At 37.1% G+C, this 25,601-nt stretch overlaps 1 protein-coding gene and 1 non-coding gene across 3 annotated transcripts in view; both read right to left on the reverse strand.

The window, feature by feature from the left end:
• Positions 1-25,601, reverse strand: part of IPO11 (importin 11) — a 203,463-nt gene that overhangs the window by 160,098 nt on the left and 17,764 nt on the right. For both annotated transcript variants that reach the window (XM_008691374.2, XM_008691375.2), the window contains exons 2-3: positions 18,060-18,203; positions 15,114-15,214 (exon numbers count right to left, since the gene is read on the reverse strand). In XM_008691374.2, coding sequence (XP_008689596.1) covers positions 15,114-15,214; positions 18,060-18,197 — 239 coding nt within the window. In that variant the 5' untranslated portion in view covers positions 18,198-18,203. The remainder of the gene's footprint in view (positions 1-15,113; positions 15,215-18,059; positions 18,204-25,601) is intronic.
• LOC121100829 lies at positions 14,907-15,009 on the reverse strand. Its single transcript, XR_005832623.1, has one exon. It is a non-coding gene; the product is annotated as a U6 spliceosomal RNA (small nuclear RNA).

Consider the following 25,601-nt stretch of genomic DNA (forward strand, 5'->3'; position numbering starts at 1 on the left):
CAGTACATTTCCCCCTCGAGGTATCTGCCCACAAGAAATCAAGGTGACAGCAGCAGCTACAAGAGTAATAAGCAAGAAAGAGATTTCACCAGGTCTCAGGGCTGGAAGGACAAAAACTGAAGCTCAGGGCCAACCAACAAGGCAAGACTTTGGTAAATACCCAAAGCTTGCAGCTGAAACTCCAAGAAGGCTAAAAATTGGGATTAAGAGTAAACCAGAAAGAGACCACCCACAACTAAACCAAGGCTCAAGTCATATTCTTTTTGTTTGCCTGGAAAAATTGAAATTCTCCCTGGTAAAAAAAAAACAAAAACAAAAAAGCCTCTCCAATTTTCCCTAAACAATGTTTAGCATTGAGTCAAAACTTATCAGGCACAATACAAACCAGATAAAAATGGTTAAAATCAAAACACGAATAGAAACAGGAGATATACACATTGTAGTTATCAAAATCACACTTTAAAAAATTATGGTTATGTTCAAGAAAATAGATGAAAACTATAGTATTTCACCACAGAGGTGGAATTCATTTTTTAAAAAATACCAAAGGGAAATCCTAGAACTGATTTAAGAAAAAAAAAAAAAAAAAAAGGCAAAATGTAGGTAATGAACTTGAAAGAACGTCAGCAGAAAATATCCAGATTAAAATATAATTAAAAAAATAGACGTCTAGGAGGACCTGGCTGGCTCAGTCAGTAGAACATATGACTCTTCATCTCTGGGTCATGCGTTCAAGCCCCACAATGGGTGTAGAACTTACTTTAAAAAAAAGGGTGGGGGGGAGAAAAAGAAAGAAGAGAGGCAAAGAAAGGGACAGAAAAAATGGACTTCTAGTTTCAAGGCTGTCCACTGACAGATGTGCATCAAAAAAATACTAAAGGCAATTCTTTGGCAGAAAACAAATGGATCCAGATGGAAACCCAATACCAATGAAAGAAATGAAGAACTCTATAAAGAAATTTAAAGGAATACTCCTACTGGCTTCTCAAGGGAAGATGGCAGAGCAGGAGGATCCTAAGCTTACCTTCCCATGCATACAACTAAGTAACACCCACATCTGTGTAAGTAACACAGAACACGACCCAAAGACCGGCAGAACAGACTCTCCACAGCTAAATGTAGAGAACAGGCAATACTCAAGAGGGTAGGAAGGGCAAAGACACGGTTAGGAGCAAAACGGACCTGCAAGACTGTTCAAGGGAAGGAGGGATGAGACTGGTGCAGAGAGGGAAGAGGAGCAAACCGCCATACCAGGCACCCCAGGCATGGGAGACACGCACAGGGAGGACCAATCCCTATAACTTTTGGCTTTGAAAACCAATGAGGTCTAAGGATTACTGGGGCTTACCACCTGGAACATTAAAAATCAGTGGGCCGGGCCCTGGGAAAGCTGGGAAGATGGGAGTCCCTGCCCTTAAAGACAAAGCACAACAAACAGCCCTGTTGAGATACAGCATAGAAGCAGCAGTTTGGAAAACATCTACAGTGCATGGGAAAGAGATTTTTGTTTACTCATCACAGAGCCTGTGCTGGAGAGGCAGGGAACTTTGGGAGACTTCTCTGAAAACAAAAGAGCTGACAGGTGCCATTCCCCTCTCAACCCCAGCCTAGATAAGCAGACAAATGGCTGGAACCAGTCAGCACCAACACTCCCCACCTAGCCTGCTAACAGCATGCCCCACACTCATATTGACCTATCTTGCCCCTCCAAAATGCACTTGGCTGAAGCCCATCCAAAGCAGTGCCACAATCCTAGCAGTGGGCAAGCAGTCCCAAAAGGGCCCAGAACTACTCCAGATGGACTTCCACCACTGAAAGTGAAAGGATGGAGAAAGCTCTATCATACAAATGGATGTCAAAAGAAAGCCAGAGTAGCAATACTTTTATCAGACAAAATAAACTTTAAAACAAAAAATGAACCAAGAGACAAAGGACACTATATAATAATAAAGGGGACAATCAAACAAGACATATAACAATTGCAAATATTTATGCACCCAACATACAAGCACCTAAATACATAGAAGTTAGTAACAAACATAAAGGAACTAATAGGTAATAATACAGTAGTAAGGGACTTTAATATCCTATTTACATCAACGGATAGACCATCTTAACAGAACATCAGCAAGGAAACAATGGCTTTGAATGACACACTGGAACAGAAGGATTTAACAGATATACTCAGAACATTCTATCTTGAAACGAGAATATGGGGCACCTGGGTGGCTCAGTTGGTTAAGTGTCTGCCTTTGGCTCAGGTCACGATACCAGAGCCCTGGGATCGAGACCCACATCGGGCTCCCTGCTCTACAAGGAGCCTGCTTCTCCCTCTGCCACTCCCCTTGCTCTCTCACTCTCACTCTCAAATAAATAAATAATCTTTAAAACAAGAGAATACACATTCTTTTCAAGTGCACAAGGACATTCTCCAGAATAGATCACATATTAGTCCACAAAACAAACCTCAACAAATTCAAGAAGACTGCAATCATACCTATTATCTGAACATAATGATACGAAACTAGAAGTCAATCACAAGAAAAAATCTGGAAAGACCATGGAGGTTTTCATGGAGGTTAAATAACATAGTACTGAATAATGAATGACTCAACCCGGAAATAGAAGAAGAAATAAAGTACATGGAAACAAATGAAAATGAAAACATGATGGTCCAAAACCTCTGGGATACAGCAAAAGTGGTTCTAAGAGTGAAGTTTATAGCAATACACATCTACCTCAAGAAGCAAGAAAAATCTCAGATAAACAACTTAACCTTAAACCTAAGGAGCTAGAAAAAGAACACGCAAAACCTAAAACTAGCAGAAAGAAGGAAATGATTAAGATTAGAGCAGAAATAACTGATACAGAAACTAAAAAAGAAAAAAAAAATGAACAGATCAATGAAACCAGGAGCTGGTTCTTTGGAAAAAAATTAATAAAACTGATAAACCTCTAGCCAGAATTATCAAGAAAAAGAGAGAAAGGACTCAAATAAATAAAATCACAAATGAGAGAAAAGCAGTAACAATCCACCCACAGAAACACAATCATAAGAGAATATTATAAAAAGTTATCCTCAAAATTGGACAACATAGAAGAAATGGATAAATTCCTAGAAATATAGAAAGTACCAAAACTGAAAAGGAGGAAATACAAAATGTGAACAGACCAACAAGCAGCCTAGAAATCGAGTCAGTAATTAAAAAAACTCCCAACGAAGGCCAGGACCAGATGGCTTCATAGGCAAATTCAACCAAAGATTTAAAAAAGAATTAATATCTATTTTCTCAAACTATTCTAAAAAACAGAAAAGGAAGGAAAACTTCCAAATTCATTCTATGAGGCCAGAATTCATTTGATAACAAAACCAGGTAAAGACACTACAAAAAAAGAGAACTACAGGCCAATATCCCCGATGAACACAGATGCAAAAATTTTCAATAAAACACTAGCAAAATTAATAATACATTAAGATAATCATTCACCACAATCAAGTAGGATTTATCCCTGGGTTGCCAGAGTGGCTCTATATTCACAAATCAATCAATGCAATACATCACTTCACTAGGAGAAAGGATAAAAACCCTATGATCATTTCAATAGATGCAGGAAAACCAGCTGATGAAGTACAACATTCATTCATGACAACAACCTTCAACAAAACAGATTCAGAGAGAACATACCTCAACAAAATAAAAGCCATCTATGAAAAACCCACAACTAACATCGTCGTCAATGGAGAAAAATTAACAGCTTTTCCTCTAAAGTCAGAAACAAGACATGAATGTCCACTCTTACCACTTTTATTCAACACAGTACTGGAAGTCCTACCTACGACAATCAGAAACACAAAATTATAAAAGGCATCCGAATTGGTAAAGAAGAGGTAAAACTTTCAATTTGCAGATGACATAATATTATATATAGAAAACCCAAAAGCTCATCCAAAAAACTACTAGAAGTGATAAATGAATTCAGTAAGATCACGGAATACAAAATCAACATACAGAAATCTGTTGCATTTTTACACACCAAGAACAAAGTAGCAGAAAGAGAAATTAAGAAAACAATCCCATGTACAACCGCTCCCCAAACAATAAGACATCTAGAAGTAAACTTAATCAAAGAGGTGAAAGACCAGTACTTCGAAAACTATAAAACACTGATGAAAGAAATTCAAGATGACACAAAGAAACAGAAAGACATCCCATGCTCACGGATTCGAAGAATATTCTTAAAATGTCCATACTACCCAAAGCAATCTACACATAGAATGCACTTCTTATCAAAATCCCGACAACATTTTGCACAGAACTAGAACAAAGAGACTCCTCCCCCATGTAGAGGAGAAGATAATCACACACACCAGTCTGAACGCAGTGCAGCACTAGACTGGGGGCAGACTTCTGCTCTGACTGTAGGACCCACCCAGCGAAGAAAGCTTCTCAGAGGAAACCCAGGAAGAATGTCCTGAAGTTTGGTGCTACCGCATCTTTGACAAGCACCTGGTCTACCTCAACTCAAGCCCAAGGCAGCCCCATACTGGCCCACTAAAGACAAAGATACCAAACCCTGTCCACAACATACAAACAGAAACAGCACAAATGACTGAACTGGAGGCAAACATGGCTCAGTCACAACAGCAGAGTGCATGCAACACACATCAGAGACACCACTCAGGCGCCAGGTTCTGGTGAACAAGAAATTGTACTAAAGCGCAATACAGGATCTCTTCTTCAAAAGGCTACTACTTTCAAAAGCAGAAGGGGTGGCTGACTTTCCTAAAACACAGAAAGAGACACGGAAAGTTAGACAAAATGAGAAGACGGAAGAGTGTGTCCCAAATGAAAAGAATAGGGCAAAATCAGAGCAAGCAAGCTAAACAAAATGGGGATAAGTAATATGCCTGATAGACAACTTAAAGTAATGATCACAGTTACTCACTGGACTTTGAGAAGAGTGGAGGATTTCAGTGAGACTCTTAACAAAGAGACAGAAAACATAAAAAAGAACCAATCAGAGATGAAGAACTCAATAAATCAAAGTAAAAATTCACTAGATGGAATAAATAGTAGACTAGAGGAGCAGAAGAATGGAGCAGCAACCCGGAAAAGAGTAATGAAAAGCAATCAAGGTGAACAGGAGAGAGAAAAAAAATTAAAAATGAAAATGACTAAGGGAATTCACTGACACCAGCAAGCATAGTAATATTCACATTATAGGGATCCCAGACAGAGAAGAGAAGAGAGAGAAAAGGGGGCAGAAAATGTATTTGAAGAAGAAACAGCTGAAAATTTCCCAAATCTAGGGAAAGAGATATCCAAATCCAGGAGGCACCAAGGGCTCCCAAAACAAACAACCCAGAGGTCCAAGCCAGAACAAATGGTAATTGAAATGGCAAAAAGCAGTGATGAGAGATCTTTAAAATCAGCAAGAAATAAGAAAGCAGTTACATACAAGGGAAACCCCACAAGGCTATAAATCAGGGGATTTTCCAGCAGAAACTCTGCAGGTCAGAGAAAGAGGCATGATATATTCAAAACGCTGAAAGGAAAAAAAAATGCATCCAAGAACACTCTATCCAGTAAGGCTGTCACTCCGAATAAGGAGAGATTAAAAAGTATCCCAGACAAACAAAAGTTAAAGGAATTCATGGCCACTAAACCAGTCCTACAAGAAATATTAAAGGGGACTCCTTGAGTAAAAAAGAAAGACCCTAAGTCGGAGTAAGAAAAGTACAACAGATAAAAGCAGTAAAATTAAGTATATCTATAAATATCAGTAAAGGGACTCACAAAATAAAAGGATGTAACAGGATACCATATACCTAAAACCTGGAGAGGGGAGTAGTAAATCAAGAATGGGTTCAGGGGCGCCTGGGTGGCTCAGTCGTTAAGCGTCTGCCTTCGGCTCAGGGCGTGATCCTGGTGTTATGGGATCGAGCCCCACGTCAGGCTCCTCTGCTGGAAGCCTGCTTCTTCCTCTCCCACTCCCCCTGCTTGTGTTCCCTCTCTCGCTGGCTGTCTCTCTCTCAAATGAATAAATAAAATCTTAAAAAAAAAAAAAAAAAAGAATGGGTTCAAACTTAACCAACCATCAACTTAAGGTAGACTGCTATATGCAAAAGATGTCATATATAAATCTAATGGTAACCACAAATCAAAAAATGGTAACAGATACGCAAAAAATAAAGAGCAAGAAACAAGTATATCACTAAAGAAAGGCAGCAAACCATGAAAGAAAGAAGAGAAGAAAGGAATAGAGAAGAACTACAAAAACAACCACCAAACAAGTGACAAAATGGTAATAAGTACATACCTATCAATAATTACTTTAAATGCAAACATACTAAACATTCCACAATCAAAAGACATGGGGTGACAGAACAGATAAAAAAGTAAGACCCATCTACATGCTGCCTTCCAGAAACTCATTTCAGACCTGAAGATACATGTAGATTGAAAGTAAAGGGAAGGAAAAGCATTTATCAGGCAAATGGTTGTCAAAAGAAAGCTGGGGTAGCAATACTTCTCATCAGACCAGACTCTAAATCACACCCTGTAATAAGAGACAAAGAAAGACACTTTACAATCATAAAGTGAACAATCCAACAAGAAGATATAACAAAGGGGCACTCGGGTGGCTCAGTTAGTTAAGCGTCTGCCTTGAGCTCAGGTCATTGTATTGGGGTTCTGGGATCGAGCCCCGCACTGGGCTCCCTGCTCAGCGGGGAGTCTGCTTCTCTCTCTCCCTCTTCCTCTGTCACAGCTCATTCTGTCTCTCTCATGCTCTCTCTCGTGCCCTCTCACATGTGCTCTCTCTCTCAAATAAATAAACAAAATAAAAAAAAAAAAGATTTAACAATTGTAAATATTTATGCCCCCAACATGGGAGCACCCAAATACTTAAAGCAGCTAATAACTAACATAAAGGAAGTAACTGACAGTAATACAATTAACAGTAAGGGACTTTAACACTCCACTTACATCAATGGACAGATCATCCAAACAGAAAATCAACAAGGAAACAGTGACTCTGTATGAGACACTGGACCAAGTACACCTAATAAATATATTCAGAACATTCCATCCTAAAGCAGCAGAATATACATTCTTTTCAAGTGCACATGGAACATGATCTCTAGAACAGATCACCTACTAGGCCACAAAACAAGCCTCAACAAATTCAAAAAGACTGAAGTCATACAGGCATCCTTTCTGAGCACAACATTATGAAACTAGAAATCAATCTCAATTAAATCTAGAAAGAACACAAATACAGGGACGTTAAATAACATACTACTAAACAATGAATGGGTCAACCAAGAAATCAAAGAGGAAATAAAAAAGTACATAGACATGAAAATGAAAACACAATGGCCCAAAACCTTTGGGATGAAGAGGGAAGTTTATAGTCACACAGGCCTACATCAAGAAGCCGGAAAAGTCTCAAATAAGCAACCTAACCTTACATCTAAAAGAGCTGGAAAACAAACAAAACCCAACCAGTAGAAGGAAGGAAATAATAAAGATTGGAGCAGAAGTAAATGAAATAGAAATTATAAAAACAATAAACACATCAATGAAGCCAGGAGGTGGTTCTTTGAAAAGATCAACAAAACTGAAAAACCTTTAGCCAGACCAGAAAAAAAGAGAGGACTCAAACTCAGAAATAAACAAGAATAACCAACACCACAGAAATACAAAATATTATAAAACAATATTATGAAAAATTAAATGCCAACAAAATGGACAACTTAGAAAAAAATGGATAAATTCCTAGAAACATATAACTTCCCAAAACTGAATCAGGAAGAAATATAAAATTTTTTAAAGACTGATTACCAGGAATGAAATTGAATCAGTAATCAAAAAACTCCCTACAAGCCAAAGTTTAGGATCAGATGGCTTCATAGGCAAATTCTATCAAACACTTAAAGAAAAGTCAATACCCATTCTTCTCAAACTATTCCAAAAGATAGAGAAGGGAAGCTTCCCAATTCATTCCATGAGGCCAGCATTACCCTAATACCAAAACCAAATAAAGATACTACAAAAAAAAAAAAAAAAAAAAGAGAGAGAGAACTACGGGCCAAAATCTCTGATGAACATAGACTCAAAAGCCTCAACAGAATATTAGCAAATCAAATCTAACCATACAGTAAAAATTCATTTGCCACAATCAAGTGAGATCTATTCCTGGGATACAAGGGTGCTTTAGTATTCACAAATCAAGCAACATGATATATGATATCAATAAGAGAAAGGATAAAAATCGTATGATCCTTTCAGGAAATGCAGAAGCACCTGTCAAAGTACAACACCCATTTGTGATAAAAACCCTCAACAAAATAGGTTCAGAAGGAACATACCTCAACATAATGAAGGCCATCTATGAAAAACCCACAGCTAATATCATCTTCAATGGCGAAAAACTGAAAGCTTTCCCCCTAAGATCAGGAACAAGATAAGGATGTCCACTCTCACCAGTGTTATTCAACACAGTACGGGAAGACCTAGCCATAACAACCAGCCAAGAGAAAGAAATAAAAGACCTGCAAATTGGTAAGGAAGTAAAACTTTCACTATTTGGAGATGACATGATACTATACATAGAAAACACTAAAGACTCCACCAAAAAACTACTAGAACTCAAACAAATTCAGTAAAGTCACAGGATACAAAATCAATATACAGAAATCTGGTCTATTTCTACAAAATAATAATGAGGAGTAGAAAGAGAAATTTTAAAAATCCCATTTACAACTGCACCAAAAATAATAAAAATACCTAGGAATAAATTTAGCCAAGGAGATGAAAGACCTGTACTATGAAAATTATAAAACGATGATGAAAGAAATTGAAGGGGACACAAGGAAATGGAAAGATATTCCACGTTCACGGATTGGGAGAACAAATATTCTCAAAATGTCCATACTACCCAAAGCAACAAAGCAATCTACAGACTGAATGCAATCCCTATCAAAATACCAACAGCATTTTTCACAGACCTAGAACAAATAATCCTAAAATCTGTACTGAACCATAAAAGATTCTAAGTTGCCTAAGCAATACATGAAAAAGAAGGACAAAACTGGAGGCATCACAATCACAGATTTCAAGATACACTACAAAGCTCTATTAATCAAACCAGTATGATAATGGTACAAAAACAGACACACAGATCAACAGACAAATGGAACAGAAAAGAGAGCTCAGAAATAAACCCACAATTATATAGTCAATTAATCTTTGACAAAGGAGGCACGAATGTGCAATGGGAAAAAGTATTTTCAACAAATAGTGCTGGGAAAACTGGACAACTATATGCAAAAGAATGAAACTGGACCACTTTCTTACACCATCCACAAAAATAAACTCAAAATGGTTTAAAGACCTAAATGTGAGACCTGAAACCACAAAAATCCCACAACAGAGCACAGGCAGTAATTTCTCTGACACTTGGCATAGCAAAATTTTCCTAGATATTCCTCCTGAGTAAAGGTAAACAAAAACAAACTACTGGGATGACAACAAAATAAAAAGCTCCTGCACAGCAAAGAAAGCAATTAATAAAACTAAAAGACAACCTTCTGAATGGGAGAAGATATTGGGAAATGATATATCTGATAAAGGGTTAGTATTTAAAATCTTGGGGCGCCTGGGTGGCACAGCGGTTAAGCGTCTGCCTTCGGCTCAGGGCGTGATCCCGGCGATCTGGGATCGAGCCCCACATCAGGCTCTTCTGCTGGGAGCCTGCTTCTTCCTCTCCCACTCGCCCTGGTTGTGTTCCCTCTCGCTGGCTGTCTCTATCCTGTCAAATAAATAAAATCTTTAAAAAAAAAAAAATCTATAAAATACTTATACAACTTCACACATAAAAACCCCCAAATAATCCAATCAAAACATGGGCAAAAGACATGAAAAGACATTTCTCCAAAGCAGACATACGGAAGGCCAACAGACTCATGAAAAGATGCTCAATATCCCTAACCATCAGAAAAATGCAAATCAAAACCACAATGAGATTTCACCTCTCATAGGTGTCAGAATGGTTAAAATCAAAAAGACAGGAAACAAGTCTGGGCTAGAATATGGAGAAAAAGGAACCCTCGTGCACTGTTGGTGGGAATGCAAACTGGGGCAGACACTATAGAAAATAGTATGGTGTCTCCACAAAAAAATAAACACAGAATTACCATATGATGCAGTAATTCTGCCACTGCTTATTTACACAAAGACTACAGAGACACTAATTCGAAGTTATTTGCATCCCTATGTTTACTGCATTCTTTATAATAGTAAATTATAGAAGCAGCCCAAGTGTCTACTGACAAATGACTGGATAAAGATGTGGTGTGTGTGTACACACACACACACACACACACACACACACACACACACACACGGAAACAAGAATACTACTCAGCCATAACAAAAGAAAGAAATCTTGACATTTGCAACAACATGGATGAATCCAGAGAGTATAATGCTAAGCCAAATTAGCCATTCTGAGAAAGACAAATACCACATGATTTTACTCATATGTGTAATTGAAGAAAGAAAACAAAGAACAAGAGAGACAAACCAAGGAACAGTCTTAACTATAGAAAACAAACTGGGGGGGGTGCCTGGGTGGCGCAGTCATTAAGCGTCTGCCTTCGGCTCAGGGCGTGATCCCAGCGTTCTGGGATCGAGGCCCACATCAGGCTCCTCCGCTATGAGCCTGCTTCTTCCTCTCCCACTCCCCCTGTTTGTGTTCCTTCTCACTGGCTGTCTCTCTATGTCAAATTAATAAATAAAATCTTTAAAAAAAAAAAAAAAGAAAACAAACTGGGGTTCCTAGAAGGGAGAAGGGAGGGGAATGGGTGATATGATTAAGGTGAAGGGGATTAAGAGTACACTTATCATGATGAGCACTGAGTACAGAATTGTTGAATCACTATATTATACATACACCTGAAAGTAACGTAACACTGTACTTTAACTATACTGGAATTATTTTTTTTTAAAAAAGGAATACTACTGGCAAAACAATATAAAATAGTATGTCGTGGAATTTAGAATATATGTAGAATTAAAGTATTCAACCACAACAAAAATAAAAGACAGGAAAGCATAAATGGAGTCAAAGTATAAGGTTACATTACCTACAAAAAGTAAACTACTAATATAAAGATAAGCTATAATAAGTACAGGATGCGTATTATAAGCTCAAGAAAAATCAGTTGGGTAAAAAAAGTGTCCTAATAACCTTGGGGAAAAAATAGTGAGTAACACTAAATTTCCTGAATAATCCAAAGGAGGGCAAGAAAGAAAAAAGGGGGAAAATATCAAATGGAAAACAAATAGCGGATGATGGCTTTAACCCCAACTTTATCTTTAATTACAACAAATGTAAATCAACATAATACTAAAATTAAAAGATGACATTTATCTAATTTGATAAAAAACAAAACCCAACTACTTGCTGCTTTGTATACCAGGGACATTTTAAATAGAAAAACAAAGAAATAGTGAAAGAAAAAAGCAGAACAAGATATACCATGCAACCATAAGATGGTTGATGTGCCTGTATTAAAATCAGACAAACTGGAAGCCGAAACACATTACTAGAAATAAAGAGGAACGTTTCATAATAAGGACAAGGTCAATTCCACAAAAACATAATGACCCTTACTTAACCTTTATGACCTGAATAATATAGCCTCAATACACAGACAGCAAAAACAAAATGTAAAGAATAGCCAAGTCCATAATCATACCTAGAGATTAACCTACCTCTCTCAGAAAATGATGAAAAATGTAGCAACAAAATCAGCAAGGATATAGAAGGCGTGAGTAGCATAAATGATAAATGTGACCTAAATCACATATATCAAACATTACAATCCACAACAGCAAAACACAAATTCCTCTCAAGGGCACATAAAACATTTACCAAAATACCATATGCTGAGATTACTAAACAAGACAGCACATTTCAAAGGATGAAATCAGTAACAAAAAAAAAAAAAACTAAAAAGCCCCACATGCCAGAAATTAAGCAATATACTTCTAATTAACCCATGGGTCTAAAAAGAAATCACAGGAGGAATTTTTAAATAGTTTTTAACTGAATGGTAATAAAACTGAATTAAAGCTAAGATTACAAGAAAAGCCCTACAGTTTTAAATGCATGTATAAGAAGTAAAAATCAATTATCTATGCTTCCATTTCAAAAAACTAGAAAACAGCAAATTAATTCCAAAAAAGTAATAGAAAGTACAACAAGACTTATGAAATATAACAACTAAAGCAAAGACAGAAAGGCCAAAGGACAAAACAGAGAATCCAAAAACAGATCATTACAGCTGCAAAGCCTGATTTCTAACAAGGGAACCACTGAAATGGGACGGGGCAAGAATACCTGCGGCTGCCCCTCCTTCCAATACACACCTTACAAAGAAGTCACCTGCAGACGGATAACACACAGAACTGTGAAACATGAAACAAAGCTTCTAGAAGAAAACAGATATTATTTTCGTAATCTTGGAAGGAGCAAAATTTTTGTAAATGGGCCCCCCAAAGAACTAAATATAAAACTAGCTAAACTGAGCCTCATTAAAATTAAGAACTTCTCTTCAACAAAAAACGTAAGAAACTGAAAGGCACATGACAAAGCACAAGGAAATATTTTCAATACGTATTTTCAGCAAAGGACCTAAGTCCAAAATATATACAAAGTCCCACAAATCAATAAAGTAGCCCATTTTTTAATGTACAAATGGCAGGCCCGTCATAAAACAGGATATCCGAATGACTAATTAGTGTATAAAAAAGGTACTCATTGTTCATTAGAAAAATGGAAAAGCTACCTAAATGACAGCTAAGAGCAAGCATGCTGTGAGAATGTGGAACGAATGCCACCACTGATACGCTGCTGGTGAAGTGTACACTAGTACTAATACTGTGAAAACCAAGTGACAGTATCTACTAAAGCTGAACCCAGCATCTGACCATACGTGACAATAAAGTGCACACTTATGTGTCATATGACATGCAAAAGAGTTTTCAAAGAAGCATTATTTTTAATAGCCAAAAACTAGGAACAACCTTAATGCCCATCAGCAGTAGAACGAATAGATATGGGATGTTCCTAAAATGGAATGTTTTACTCCTACCTAAGAGTGAGCTTTTCATGCAACTACATGGATCAATCTCACAAGTGTAATAATGAATAAAAGTCAGACACAAAACAACATATACTATAAGCCTTCCATTTGTATGAAGTTCAGAAACAGGTTAAGCTAATCTAGGGTGAGAGATGTCAAATGCTGCTGGAGAGGGGGTGGATAGGTGGCTGTGAGGGGCAGGCAGGAGGCTTCTCGGGCACTAGTCATGTTCCACCTAGCCCGAGGGGTAGTTACATGGATGTGGTCACATTACCAACATTCTAACTGTACCTACCATTTATGCACTTTTTCAGTTATGTTCTATATTATACTTCCATAAAAGTTTCTTTAAACCTTAACAGTGATTTATTCAAGGTGAGTAAACAAACGAGCAAACAAGATTAAGATAAACATTCAGGGGAAAAGAATGCATGCCTAAGGCAAGTCTGTGCTTTTCCATGAGAAAGGATCTCTTTAGTGCTTTTATGACTGTGCTGTACTTTCCAACTTCGATAGCTCCCTTCTATTACCAAACCCGTGAAATCATGCTTTCTACTAAATTTTTTTGCTTCAAGTTTGAAATTCAAGTTTTCCTCTATGCCAGGAAGCCAGGTTCAAGAGTTTTTATAACTTTAACTAAGAGAATATAATACAATGACTAGCTACCAAAATAGAGAGTGAATATGCAAGAAAATATATAGATGTTAAAGAAACAAGCTATTAACCTAGAAAACACAGCTAATAGTGCACCTTTAATTTCATGCACATACTATCATTAGATGAAGTCAGATTATACTCCAAGTAGAAACTGTATAGTATCTAATTAATTAGGATTAATTAGGAACATCAATGTCTCCCTTCCAAAGCTGTCATTTATCACCATATTCTCCATATAACTGCAAGACGAAATGCACTTTGGGAGCCACCTAAAATTTAACTAGACACAGCAGGAGAGGAGTACGCACTGCTGCAATGGCTCCAGGAACTCGGTTACACACAATTTCTCATGACTAAATACTTCATTTCTCTCAAAATTATGAATTCTAAAATAAGACAAAGGGTTTGCTTTACATTACAGTATCCTAAGTGCAGCCTTAAAATATTCTAGTTGCTTCTGATATTATTCAAGGGCATATTTTATATGCATCTTGAAGTCCCCAGACAGGTTTATGGTTTTTAAAGGACTTAGGAATGTAAGAACATAAAGAGCTACAGTGCCATCTGCTGGAGAACAAAGACCATGTTACTTCTTTGGCAAAGTTCACTACGTTCTATCAAACAAAATCCAGAGTCATGTCTACACTGCATTTCCATCAACCACATAACATGTAACTAACTATTAAGAGAAATCTGTTTGCTTAACCATCTACGGAGCAATTATAACCAAATCTGATGAGATTACAAATGTCTACTACCCCATTCCTCCCACAAAGGAAATTATGCAGAAGACTTGGAAATTAACATCCAGCTGGCTCAGAAATGACCTGGGGTTTTCTTCTCAATGACTTTTTTTCAAAATCCTAACTAACCTCATACTTCTCTTAAAAAAAAAAAAAAAAAAAAGACTTTTTCAACATGACTCATTCACTCAGCATTTGTTTTGTGCCCATAGTATTAGATATCCTCAAAAGCAGAGTACAAGAAATTCACAACATCCCTCCCCAGATAAAAAAAAACTCAGGGAGAAAAGCAATATGAACAATGACGTATGCAGAACATTTTACTTCTTCGGTAGTTAACACATTTTCTTTTAAATATCACATTCTTCACGAACGCGAATGTCATCCTACACAGGGACCGTGCTAACCTTCCCTGCACTGTTCCAATTTTAGTACGTGTGCTGAAATAAGCACACATGCATTCTGCCACGTGAAGAATAAAGATTAATAGGAACGTTCTTCTATGTCCCTGAATCTGAAAAGGATTACGCTGGGAAAGGAAGAGTGACAGAACTTACTGAGGCGCTACACGTCTCCAATAACGATCAATTCCATTCTTAAAATACAGCACGGCAAGCCACCTTACATTTATATCCAGAGTGTGGTTTGTGAAAATATTCTGTAAATAAAAAACACAGTATTAAAATGAGTATGTCATTAGTTAAAGTAAAATTATTATACCCATAATAAAGTACAGATAATACTTTAAATGTTTCACTCAAATTTTATCGCTACAGAGATATGTTCCAAATATCTATAGCTCCACAATTCATATAAGAAAGCATACCTGGTAGAAGTATGTTAATTCTTTAAGCTGAGTAATAAATATCTGTGACTCACTAAACTAGTCTACCTTTAGGTATGTTTGAAAATTTTCTGAATAAAAAATTAAACTCAGAAACAAACCTAACCGTGTATCACAACCTACACACATACAAACACTGAAATAAAAACCTTCTCAATTAAAAAGAAAGAGACGCATCAAAGCATATATTCAAAGATTCTAAGGACTCAACGCCCCTGGGTTCTTAGCACATGCTATGAAATGAACTATTTCCAAGTATCCTCATCAAAACAATTATGCTTACAAATAAGTCTGACAGCAGAACATTAACCCGAATACAGGCAGTCCTTATTTTTTCAGAGCAGTGGGAGATCACAGAAATGACTGTGCGAGCTAAACACGCAAGAACATTAATCGTCAAGGTGAAAATTACAACTGTTCTGTGACCTTTACACATTTTTACCAAAAATTTATTAACATTATCAAAAATTTATAACATTTGTATATGGAAATAAAAATTAAAAAATATTAATACTGTAATTTAAAACATGACAAAGACAGAATTAAAGTGTTTTATTTCCTTAAAAAAAAAAAAAAAGTACCTAGAATAGTGGGTACATAGGGCAAACGTAGGAATATGCTGACTGACTTAAACTGCACTACACCTCAGACCAAAAACAACTCAAATCCCCAGAGGTGACCTCTTAAACACAACCTTGTGTGGGACAACCTCAAAATCAAAAGCAATGATGTAGATATATGTTCCTTAATATAGAAAAACACCACATGTAAGCTATCAAAAACAGGCACGTATACTATAATTCCATTTTTAAAAAATCGTGTACATAAGAAAAAAAAAAAATTACAAGGATAGTTGTGTAATGCCCACTTAATCCTTAACACCCCTGACAACTAAGTCAGAGACCTTCTTTTGAGTCATCTTTCCAAAAAATGAACTTCTCCCACCATATTAATCACATTCGATTTTAACACTTAACATGTCGACCTTCCACAATAGACTGAGTCATAAATATCCATGGAGCAAATGAACGATTGGAGGTAATGTGGGAATGCTGTGGAAAGATGGTGGATATCAGCCTGTCCCGGCTGCACTCAGGTAACCAAGGAAAGTCAAGCTGCAGGTGTGAATCCAAGTAGAAACAGTCCTTAAGTATTTTGAACAACAGGACTGGAACACAAATTTGAGGATCAAATACACAAATTCAGGACCTCTAAACTAGAAAGAACAGCTAAGGCTACAACAGATTAAAAGTGCCAAGACAGTGAGTAGGGGAAAAATTAAAAATTCCTGCCTTTACCTTAGGTAAAGGCCTCTATTATAAATACAATCTACTCCATCTAAAGCAATTTTACTACCCCTCTAAGAAAAGTAGAGGTAATAAATATAAAAACAAAAGGCTTAGGCACTTAGTATTATTAATAATTCATACATTGCACAAAAAGTCAATAGTTAAAAGCCTATTGGTTTTTTTAAGGTCCAGGAGTAACCAAAGTAAGAAACATTGAAGTGTTTTATATTTTGGCCTGAAAAAACACAAGACAAATTATACAGCATATTCATTTAAATAAGCATATGAAAAATAAAGATACTCAGAAATATTCTAGAGATTTATACTGCACCCAAATTTTACAAACATGATACTGGGATTATCTCAATAAGGATAGAATATTTTCTTTAGTATCTTTAAAAATCAATGTTTTAAGGAAAAAAATTTTTTTACTCAATCTGTTTTACTTTTTTTCTACTAAGCCAAATACCCAGATTTCATGTTACATTCAGAATATCAAGTATGACCCTAGACATGACCAGTATCTTCTTAAGTTTACCAAATAATTCAAATATTTTAGCCATGAAATAAAAAACACATACGTCAACCTCTACAATTTTCTATTTTTACAAGATACGGTAAACAGTTTTACTTTGCATTTGCAACCCAGTCCCAAAACTCGATCAAGTTTGTGATCCAACTGGTAGCCTCACTGCCCTTGCCAAAAGCAAATCTCAAACATTAACCAGAGTTCTGAAATTCTCAGGAAAAAAAAAAAAAAAAAAAAAAGACCCTCAATACAAAAAGACATTCTTTTATTCTGGCATCGAGAAAATAATTTTGATTAACCAAAAGCCTTGAACTCCTAGTAAATTTTAGTTAAAGCATATATTGTTAATTGCTATACTATTTTCCATTATTACACAGGGAAAGAACAAATGTGTCAAGAAAATGAGATTTTTAGAAGAAAACGATGCTTTAAAGTAACACAGTGAGCAAGGTAGACCAGACGGATGGTGCATGGAGAGACGTGAACAACTCTGACAACATAAATTAAGTAGGGCAAGAATGAAGACAAAACATGAAAGTGTACCACCTACAGGCTGAGCTCAGCATGAACATGCAGAATAGAATATCGGCACAGTGCTGCCTTTTGAGCAGAAACTACCAATACCCTACTCAATTATTTATTCAACAATCAACAAATATTTCAACACCCTAAAAGAGCCATGCCTTGAATTAATACATGGCAGTGGCAATGACAGTTAATCAGTTTCACTAAAGTAAACCACCAATACAAGTAGATTCTTAGAACAACCAAAATAACAGTGTCTCATTTTATTAAAAACAATAGTATATTAAAAACAATAGTAAACTATTTCAGAACTTACCAACAACACTGAATAGAAACCTGGCTGTGTCTCCCACTGTTTCAACTGCTCCTCTGCTGGTTTTAACACAGCAGTATCCTGACTGGTGGCCTGTGTTAAGACCTGAAGAACAACAGTGCTGGCACTATTGAGATCCATGGAAACCTGGTAACGATAAGTTAACATACTTGAATAAACATAAATAAAAAACTAACAATAACATAAATGGAGAAAAAGCTTCAATGTTCTGAATTACTCCCATCCTTCAATCATTTACCTACTCTTGCACGTTTCTACTGGATTTCTATTTTTACTATGTATCACCTATACTCTAAAATTCCGGTAATTCAAATCGCTTTTGCTTAAATCAATTCATTTTTTTAAGATTTTTATTTATTTGTTTGTCAGAGAGAGAACACGAGCAGGGGGAGAAACAGGCAGAGGGAAAAGCAGGCTTCCTGCTGAGCAAGGAGCCCGATGCAGGACTCGATCCCAGAACCCTGGGATCGTGACCTGGACTGAAGGCAGACGCTTAACCAACTGAGCCACCCAGGCATCCCCAAATCAATTTATTTCTGATGGAAACTGCCTTCACTGTCCCATAAATAGAAGGTAATAGTGAACTGGGAACGAACAAGAAATCCACACTCAAATACCAAAACTACTTAATTCTAATTGAGTATCACTGTGTGCCTAAGACTAAGCACAATGTTTTCTTTTTTCTTTCTTTTTTTTAAGATATAATGTATTATTTGTTTCAGGGGTACAGGTCTGTGATTCTTCAGTCTTACACAATTCACAGCGCTCACCGTAGCACATACCCTCCCCAGTGTCCATCACCCAGCCACCCCATCCCTCCCACCCCCTCCACTCCAGCAACCCTCGTTTGTTTCCTGAGATTAAGAGTCTCTTATGGTGTATCTCCCTCTCTGGTTTCGTCTTATTTCATTTTTTCCTCTCTTCCCCTATTATCCTCTACCTTGTTTCTCAAATTCCACATTATCAGTGAGATCATATAATTGTCTTTCTCTGATTGACTTATTTCACTTAGCATAATATCCTCTAGTTCCCTCCACATCGTTGCATATGCCAAGTTTTGGTAGCTGTATAATATTCCAGTGTGTGTGTGTGTGTGTGTGTGTGTGTGTGTGTGTGTGTGTATACACCAAATCTTCTTTATCCATCTGTCGATGGACATCTAGGCTCTTTCCATAGTTTGTCTCTTGTGCACATTGCTGCTATAAACATTGGGGCGCATGTGCCTTTTCAGATCACTACATTTTTATCCTTGGAGTAAAGACCCAGTAGTGCAATTCCTGGGTCATAGGGTAGCTCTATTTTCAACTTTTTGAGGAACCTCCATACTGTTTTCCAGAGTGGCTGCACCAGCTTGCATTCCCACCAACAGTGGAGGAGGGTTCCCCTTTCTCCACACGCTTGCCAGCATGTCATTTCCTGACTTGTTAATTTTAGCCATTTTGACTGGTGTGAGGTGGTATCTCATTGTGATTTTGATTTATATTTCCCATTATATATATTGCTGAATAATATTAAGCACTTTTTCATGTGTCTGTTGGCCATTTCGATGTCTTCTTTGCAGAAATGTCTGTTCATGTCTTCTGCCCATTTCTTGATTGGATTATTTGTTCTTTGGGTGTTGAGTTTGATAAGTTCTTTATAGATTTTGGATTCTAGCCCTTTATCTGATATGTCATTTGCAAATATCTTCTCCCATTCTGTCCAATGTCTTTGGTTTTGTTGACTGTTTCCTTTGCTGTACAAAAGCTTTTTAACTTGATGAAGTCTCAATCTTTCATTTTTGCTCTTGCTTCCCCTATCTTGGCTATGTGTCTAGGAAGAAGTTGCTGTGGCTGAGGTCGAAGTTGCTGCCTGTGTTCTCCTCAAGGATTTTGATGGATTCCTGTCTCACGTTTAAGTCTTTCAACCATTTTGAGTCTATTTTTGTGTGTGCTCTAAGTAAATGGTCTAGTTTCATTCTTCTGCGTGTGGCTGTCCAATTTTCCCAAGACCATTTGTTGAAGAGACTGTCTTTTTTCCACTGGACATTGTTTCCTGCTTTGTTGCAGATCAATTGACCAGAGAGTTGACGTTCCATTTCTGGGCTATCTATCCTGTTCCATTGACCTATGTATTTGTTATTGTGCCAGTACCATACTGCCTTGATGATTACAGCCTTGTAATACAGCATGAAGTCCGCAATTGTGATGCCACCAGCTTTGCTTTTCTTTTTCAACATTCCTCTGGCTATTCGGGGTCTTTTCTGGTTCCATACAAATTTTAGGATTATTTGTTCCATTTCTGTGACAAAAGTTGATGGTATTTTGATAGGTATTGGATTAAACGTATAGATTGCTCTGGGTAGCATAGACATTTTCACAAAATTTGTTCTTCCAATCCAAGAGCATGGAATGTTTTTCCATTTCTTTGTGTCTTCCACAATTTCTCTCATGCGTATTCTATAGTTTTCTGAGTACAGATTCTTAAGATGCCTCTTTGGTTAGATTTATTCCTAGTATCTTATGGTTTGGGGTGCAACTGTAAACGGGATCAACTCCTTAATTTCTCTTTCTTCTGTCCTGTTGCTGGTGTATAAAAATGCCGCTGACTTCTCTACATTGATTTTATATCCTGCCACTTTACTGAATTCCTGTATGAGTTCCAGCAGTTTTGGGGTGGAGTTTTTTGGGTTTTCCACATAAAGTATCATATCATCTGCGAAGAGTAAGAGTTTGACTTCTTCTCTGCCAATTCGGATGCCTTTTATTTCTTTTTGTTGTCCGACTGCTAAGGTTAGGACTTCTAGTACTGTGGTGATAGTGGACATCCCTGCGTGTTCCTGACCTTAGGGGAAAAGCTCTCAGTTTTTCCCCATTGAGAATGATATTCGCTGTGGGTTTTTCATAGATTGTTTTTATGATACTGAGGTATGTACTCTTTTTTTTTTTAAGATTTTATTTATTTATTTGTCAGAGAGAGCGCACAAGCAGGGGGAGCGGCAGGCAGAGGAAGAAGTAGGCTCCCTGTTGAGCAGGAGCCTGATGCGGGGCTTGATCCCAGGACCCTAGGATCACAATCTGAGCCAAAGGCAGATGCTTAACCGAATGAGCCACTCAGATGCCCCCCCTTCTGCCTTGTTTTTAAAAGATTAATAAGTGTTATAAAAGAATTAACCCCTTTATCCCTAGTTAAGACCAAAAGGAAGAAAAATGAAAAAGTTCTTTGACTCATTGCTAAGTACCTCAGAACATCATCTTATATGCCACCAAAAATATGTGTCCAAAACATTTTTTACAAGTTAAAAGATGAATGTATATTCAAGAAATACTGTGGGGGGAAAATGAACTAAATCAACAAATATAAAATATAATATAAAAATATAAGCCCTGAGTTAGAAAGGATCTTAAGAGTTGGATCATCTGGGGCGCCTGGGTGGCACAGCGGTTAAGCGTCTGCCTTCAGCTCAGGGCGTGATCCTGGCTTTATGGGATCGAGCCCCACATCAGGCTCTTCCGCTATGAGCCTGCTTCTTCCTCTCCCACTCCCCCTGCTTGTGTTCCCTCTCTCGCTGGCTGTCTGTATCTCTGTCGAATAAATAATAAATAAAATCTTAAAAAAAAAAAAAAAAAGAGTTGGATCATCTAATCCTATACCGTTATCTGAAGCCATTCTAAATTCATTTAGCAATTTACTGAATTCTCTAGCATTGTTTCTAAACGCCCCCTGAAAGAGTATACAATTCTATACTTACCCAGGTATATATAATTGTTCACAATACACATATATGAAGTATATAAGATTAAAATTAAAAGCTAAAAATGGACAGAAAATAAACCTCAGTGCAGAAGTGACTGAGAATTAGCCCTGTGATTGTAGTTGTATCTAAAACTGAAAAGTGTTCCAGAGTTAAAGTCTGAAGGTCATTAATCCATAAACATAGCCAAAGCAAACACTTCCTAAGAATTGTAATTGCAATAACTAATGAAAATGGAAGGTCCCAAAGGCTGACTCAACAAGAAATAACCCAAAATACTAAACTTTTCAAGGAAAACTAAACATTCTAAAGCCTAAGTAAGTTTACTAAAGTAAACAGGGCTAGGACACAATAACTGGAATCAGACAAAATACTAGCAATTAGCAATGGAGGTGGAGGTGGAGGTGGAGATTTTAAATTGGTAGTCTGTTCTTGTCTGTATTTTAGAACTGAGGAAGGAAGATACCTTGTAAACCGCCTCCCTAACTGGGTGTTTCCTCAACAATTTAAGTGTCTGTGTTCATTATCAGTTGAAAACAAGTAAATGGATTTGCACTCAATTTAGAGGGCTTGTTGGTCATGTATGATTTCAAAGACAGGCTACCTGAGAGCAATTGACTTTACCGGGGCCCTAACAGGTATTTTAAGGAGACAGGCAGTATGTTTTTCTGTCTAGGAGAAATCCAATGCAAGTCACAAAAGCAAGCTATGTATGCAATTTTACATTTTCTAGCAACCATGTTAAGAAGTGAAAAGATGTGGAATTATTTTTAAGATTATATCATATTTAACTCAACATATCCAAAATATTATCATTTCAACATATAATCAATATTTTGAAAAAACTAATTTAGATATTCTGTGCTTTTTTTACACTAAGTCTTCAAAATCCTGTATATTTTACACTCAAAGCATATCTTATTTTGAACTAACCACATTTCAAGTACTCAACAGCCACATGTGGCTAGTGGCTACTATATTAGCATAAGTCTAGAAAAGTCTTACTCTAAGTGTGGTCCAAGGACTGTGAACACCAGGAACACATACCAGAAATAAAAATTCTCAATTGTCTCTCCAAACCTACATCATGAAAACAGGGGCTGGACGTCAAAGATTTGTAAGTTCTTAGTAAGTTCTAGGTCAATCTAACTGCCAAAGTCCAAGAAGCCAAAGTCTGGATCTAAAACTGAGGCACATCTGAATGTCCACCTCACGCAGCAGATGACAAAATGTACAGCAGTTTCCACCGTACGTTCCTACAAAAGAAGAGCAGACCAGCACTCATCTGCACTTCTCATAAGGAACCATTTGTGATATGAAGAACACAAAGTCAGTGATTCTTCCCCAATAAATGGGAGAGTAGCCAGCTAAAATAAAAAAAAAAATTTAAAAAGCACTAATATCTGAGCATACATATTATATGCCAAGCATTGTACTAAATGCTTTCTTTATTCATTTATTTATTCCTAATAATAATTCTATATAGTAGATACTACTATCCCCATCTTTTAAGTATAAAACTAAAGGATCAGAGACCTTAACTTGCAAAGGCCGTAATCTACAAAATAGCAGGGCTTAGACTTGAACACCAAAGCCTGGTCTTAATCAGTATTTAATACTGTCTTCTTCAAGGGGCAGAACTGATGTCTACCACAACTCTGTAGTCCCAGGAGCCCAACAAGGTACACGATCTATGCATGCTTAATAGGTATTTGCTGAATAAAGGAAAGTGGTCAATACTGAACCAAAGAGTACTTTACACTGAACCACATGGCAGCTAATTAACAGATTTATTCGGTAAAACTACTGAAAGCCTGCAGCATCCCACAGCACTGTTCTAGGGACTGAGAGTAAAGCCGCAAACAAAGCAGTTTCCCTGGCTTCACGCCACTTACATTCTAGTGAAAGAAGTGATTTCTGTTTAAAACAAAACAAAACAAAACAAAACAAAAAAGGTAAGAAAAAAACAGAGGTGGTAATATGAAGAAAATAAAATAATGTTAAAGACCAACGGCAAGTTTCCATTGGGTGTTCAGGGAGGGCTTCTCGTAAGTGACATTTACAACAGACATGAAACACAAGAGACCGGGGCATGCAATGATTTGAAAGCAGAGCTCCAGACAGACAGGGAAAACAATTGAAAACAAGGCCTTACGATTAGAAACAAACTGAAGAAGGCCAGTATAATTGACACTTAATGAGAAAAAGGGAAAATGGAACCAGATGAAGTTGAAGAAGCAAGCAGGAACAGATCATGTATGACCCTGCAGGAGAAAAAAAGGGTCTGGACTTTTATACGTGTACAAAAAAAGCCAGTGGAAGAATATGTGAATATATGAATATGAATATAATAGACAAAAGGTTCTGCCAGAATTCATCCCCACCCAACCCTACCCTTCAAGAAAAAAGAAAAAGGCCATGTCCATGGTTGAACTGGTGACTGACAGATCTCTTCCTTTTAAAGGTCTGTTTGTTTCTTCACTGCATTTAGCAAATCATCTATGGACACATAGGGAATATTCTGTTTCCCCAACAGAAGTTCTTTCACCTACTGGTTTTAACATTTTGGGAGCTACTACCTGAAAAATAAAATCACTGATTATCATCAACTTCCAGAGCATTTTTTTAACTACAGCAGAAATTGTGCAGAGCACTCAGATATACACATATCCTCACACGTGTCTGGACTTTCCCAGCAAGGCAATCCTTAAGTCTATACACTTGTATCCTTTATGCTTCCCTTTACATTCACCTGTTCTAAGGGAAGGTGTGAGAATTTCCATCCCTACCTCCCTTCCACTCTCTTGCTCCATCAGGTCCTCCACAGAAGTATATACCTTGTCCTTCCTCCCCTCTCTTTTGAACCTTATTTCCAAGAAGCTCATGCAGCCTGGGACAAAGCTCAGTTCAAATATTTCTGGAAAGTCAATTTTGTGCCAAGCACTACGATCGTTGTTAGGATGGTAAAATCAGAAAGGTCGCTTTCTCTCCCCAAATTCTGGGAGATAATGAGGTGGGAACCAGAGACAACTATTCTAATCATCAAAACACACCATAAAAAGTAAGATTCTAGAATACCGGTTGGAATCCAGAGTATATTTCCTCCAGAGAAACAATATTATGAGTGGTTCATCTAATGAGTAAAAGGCTTTTAGGTCAGAGAAAGAAACCACCATTCAGATCTTCTACTGGAAAGATTACTAAGTGCTAATTAACTTATAAAGGAAGCTTTAAAAGGCAATCGGTTCCTAAACTGCAGATTAAATGCATCATCAAGAATAACGATTCAGGGACGGGGGTGGGGGAATGGGATAGACCGGTGATGGGTAGTAAGAAGGGCACGTATTACATGGTGCACTGGGTGTTATACGCAACTAATGAATCATCGAACTTTACATCAAAAACCAGGGATGTACTGTATGGTGACTAACATAATATAATAAAAAAACATTAAAAAAAAAGAATAACGATTCAGGAATGACACACCTATAATAGATTATTTAAAATACCACATTGCTAGAGCCTATTAAATTTTTTAAAGATGCCATAACAAGACTATAAAAGCAAATCTGGCATGTGGAATAATATCACTGTTTTATAAGAGGAAGAACTTAGATCTATCAGCAGAGTTGTCCAGGGTCAGGTAGCAAACTAGCACATGGCAGAGTGGGTGGGGACTGTAACCAAATCTCTGGGACACAAGCTCTCCCTGCTACAACAGAAAATGGCCTCACCACACCACCCGACTTCCCCAACACCTACAAACACACTGTGTTTTCACATGATAGCTT

The sequence above is a fragment of the Ursus maritimus genome, unplaced genomic scaffold (genome assembly GCF_017311325.1).
Source record: "Ursus maritimus isolate PB19 unplaced genomic scaffold, ASM1731132v1 scaffold_5, whole genome shotgun sequence".
NCBI lineage: Eukaryota > Metazoa > Chordata > Mammalia > Carnivora > Ursidae > Ursus > Ursus maritimus.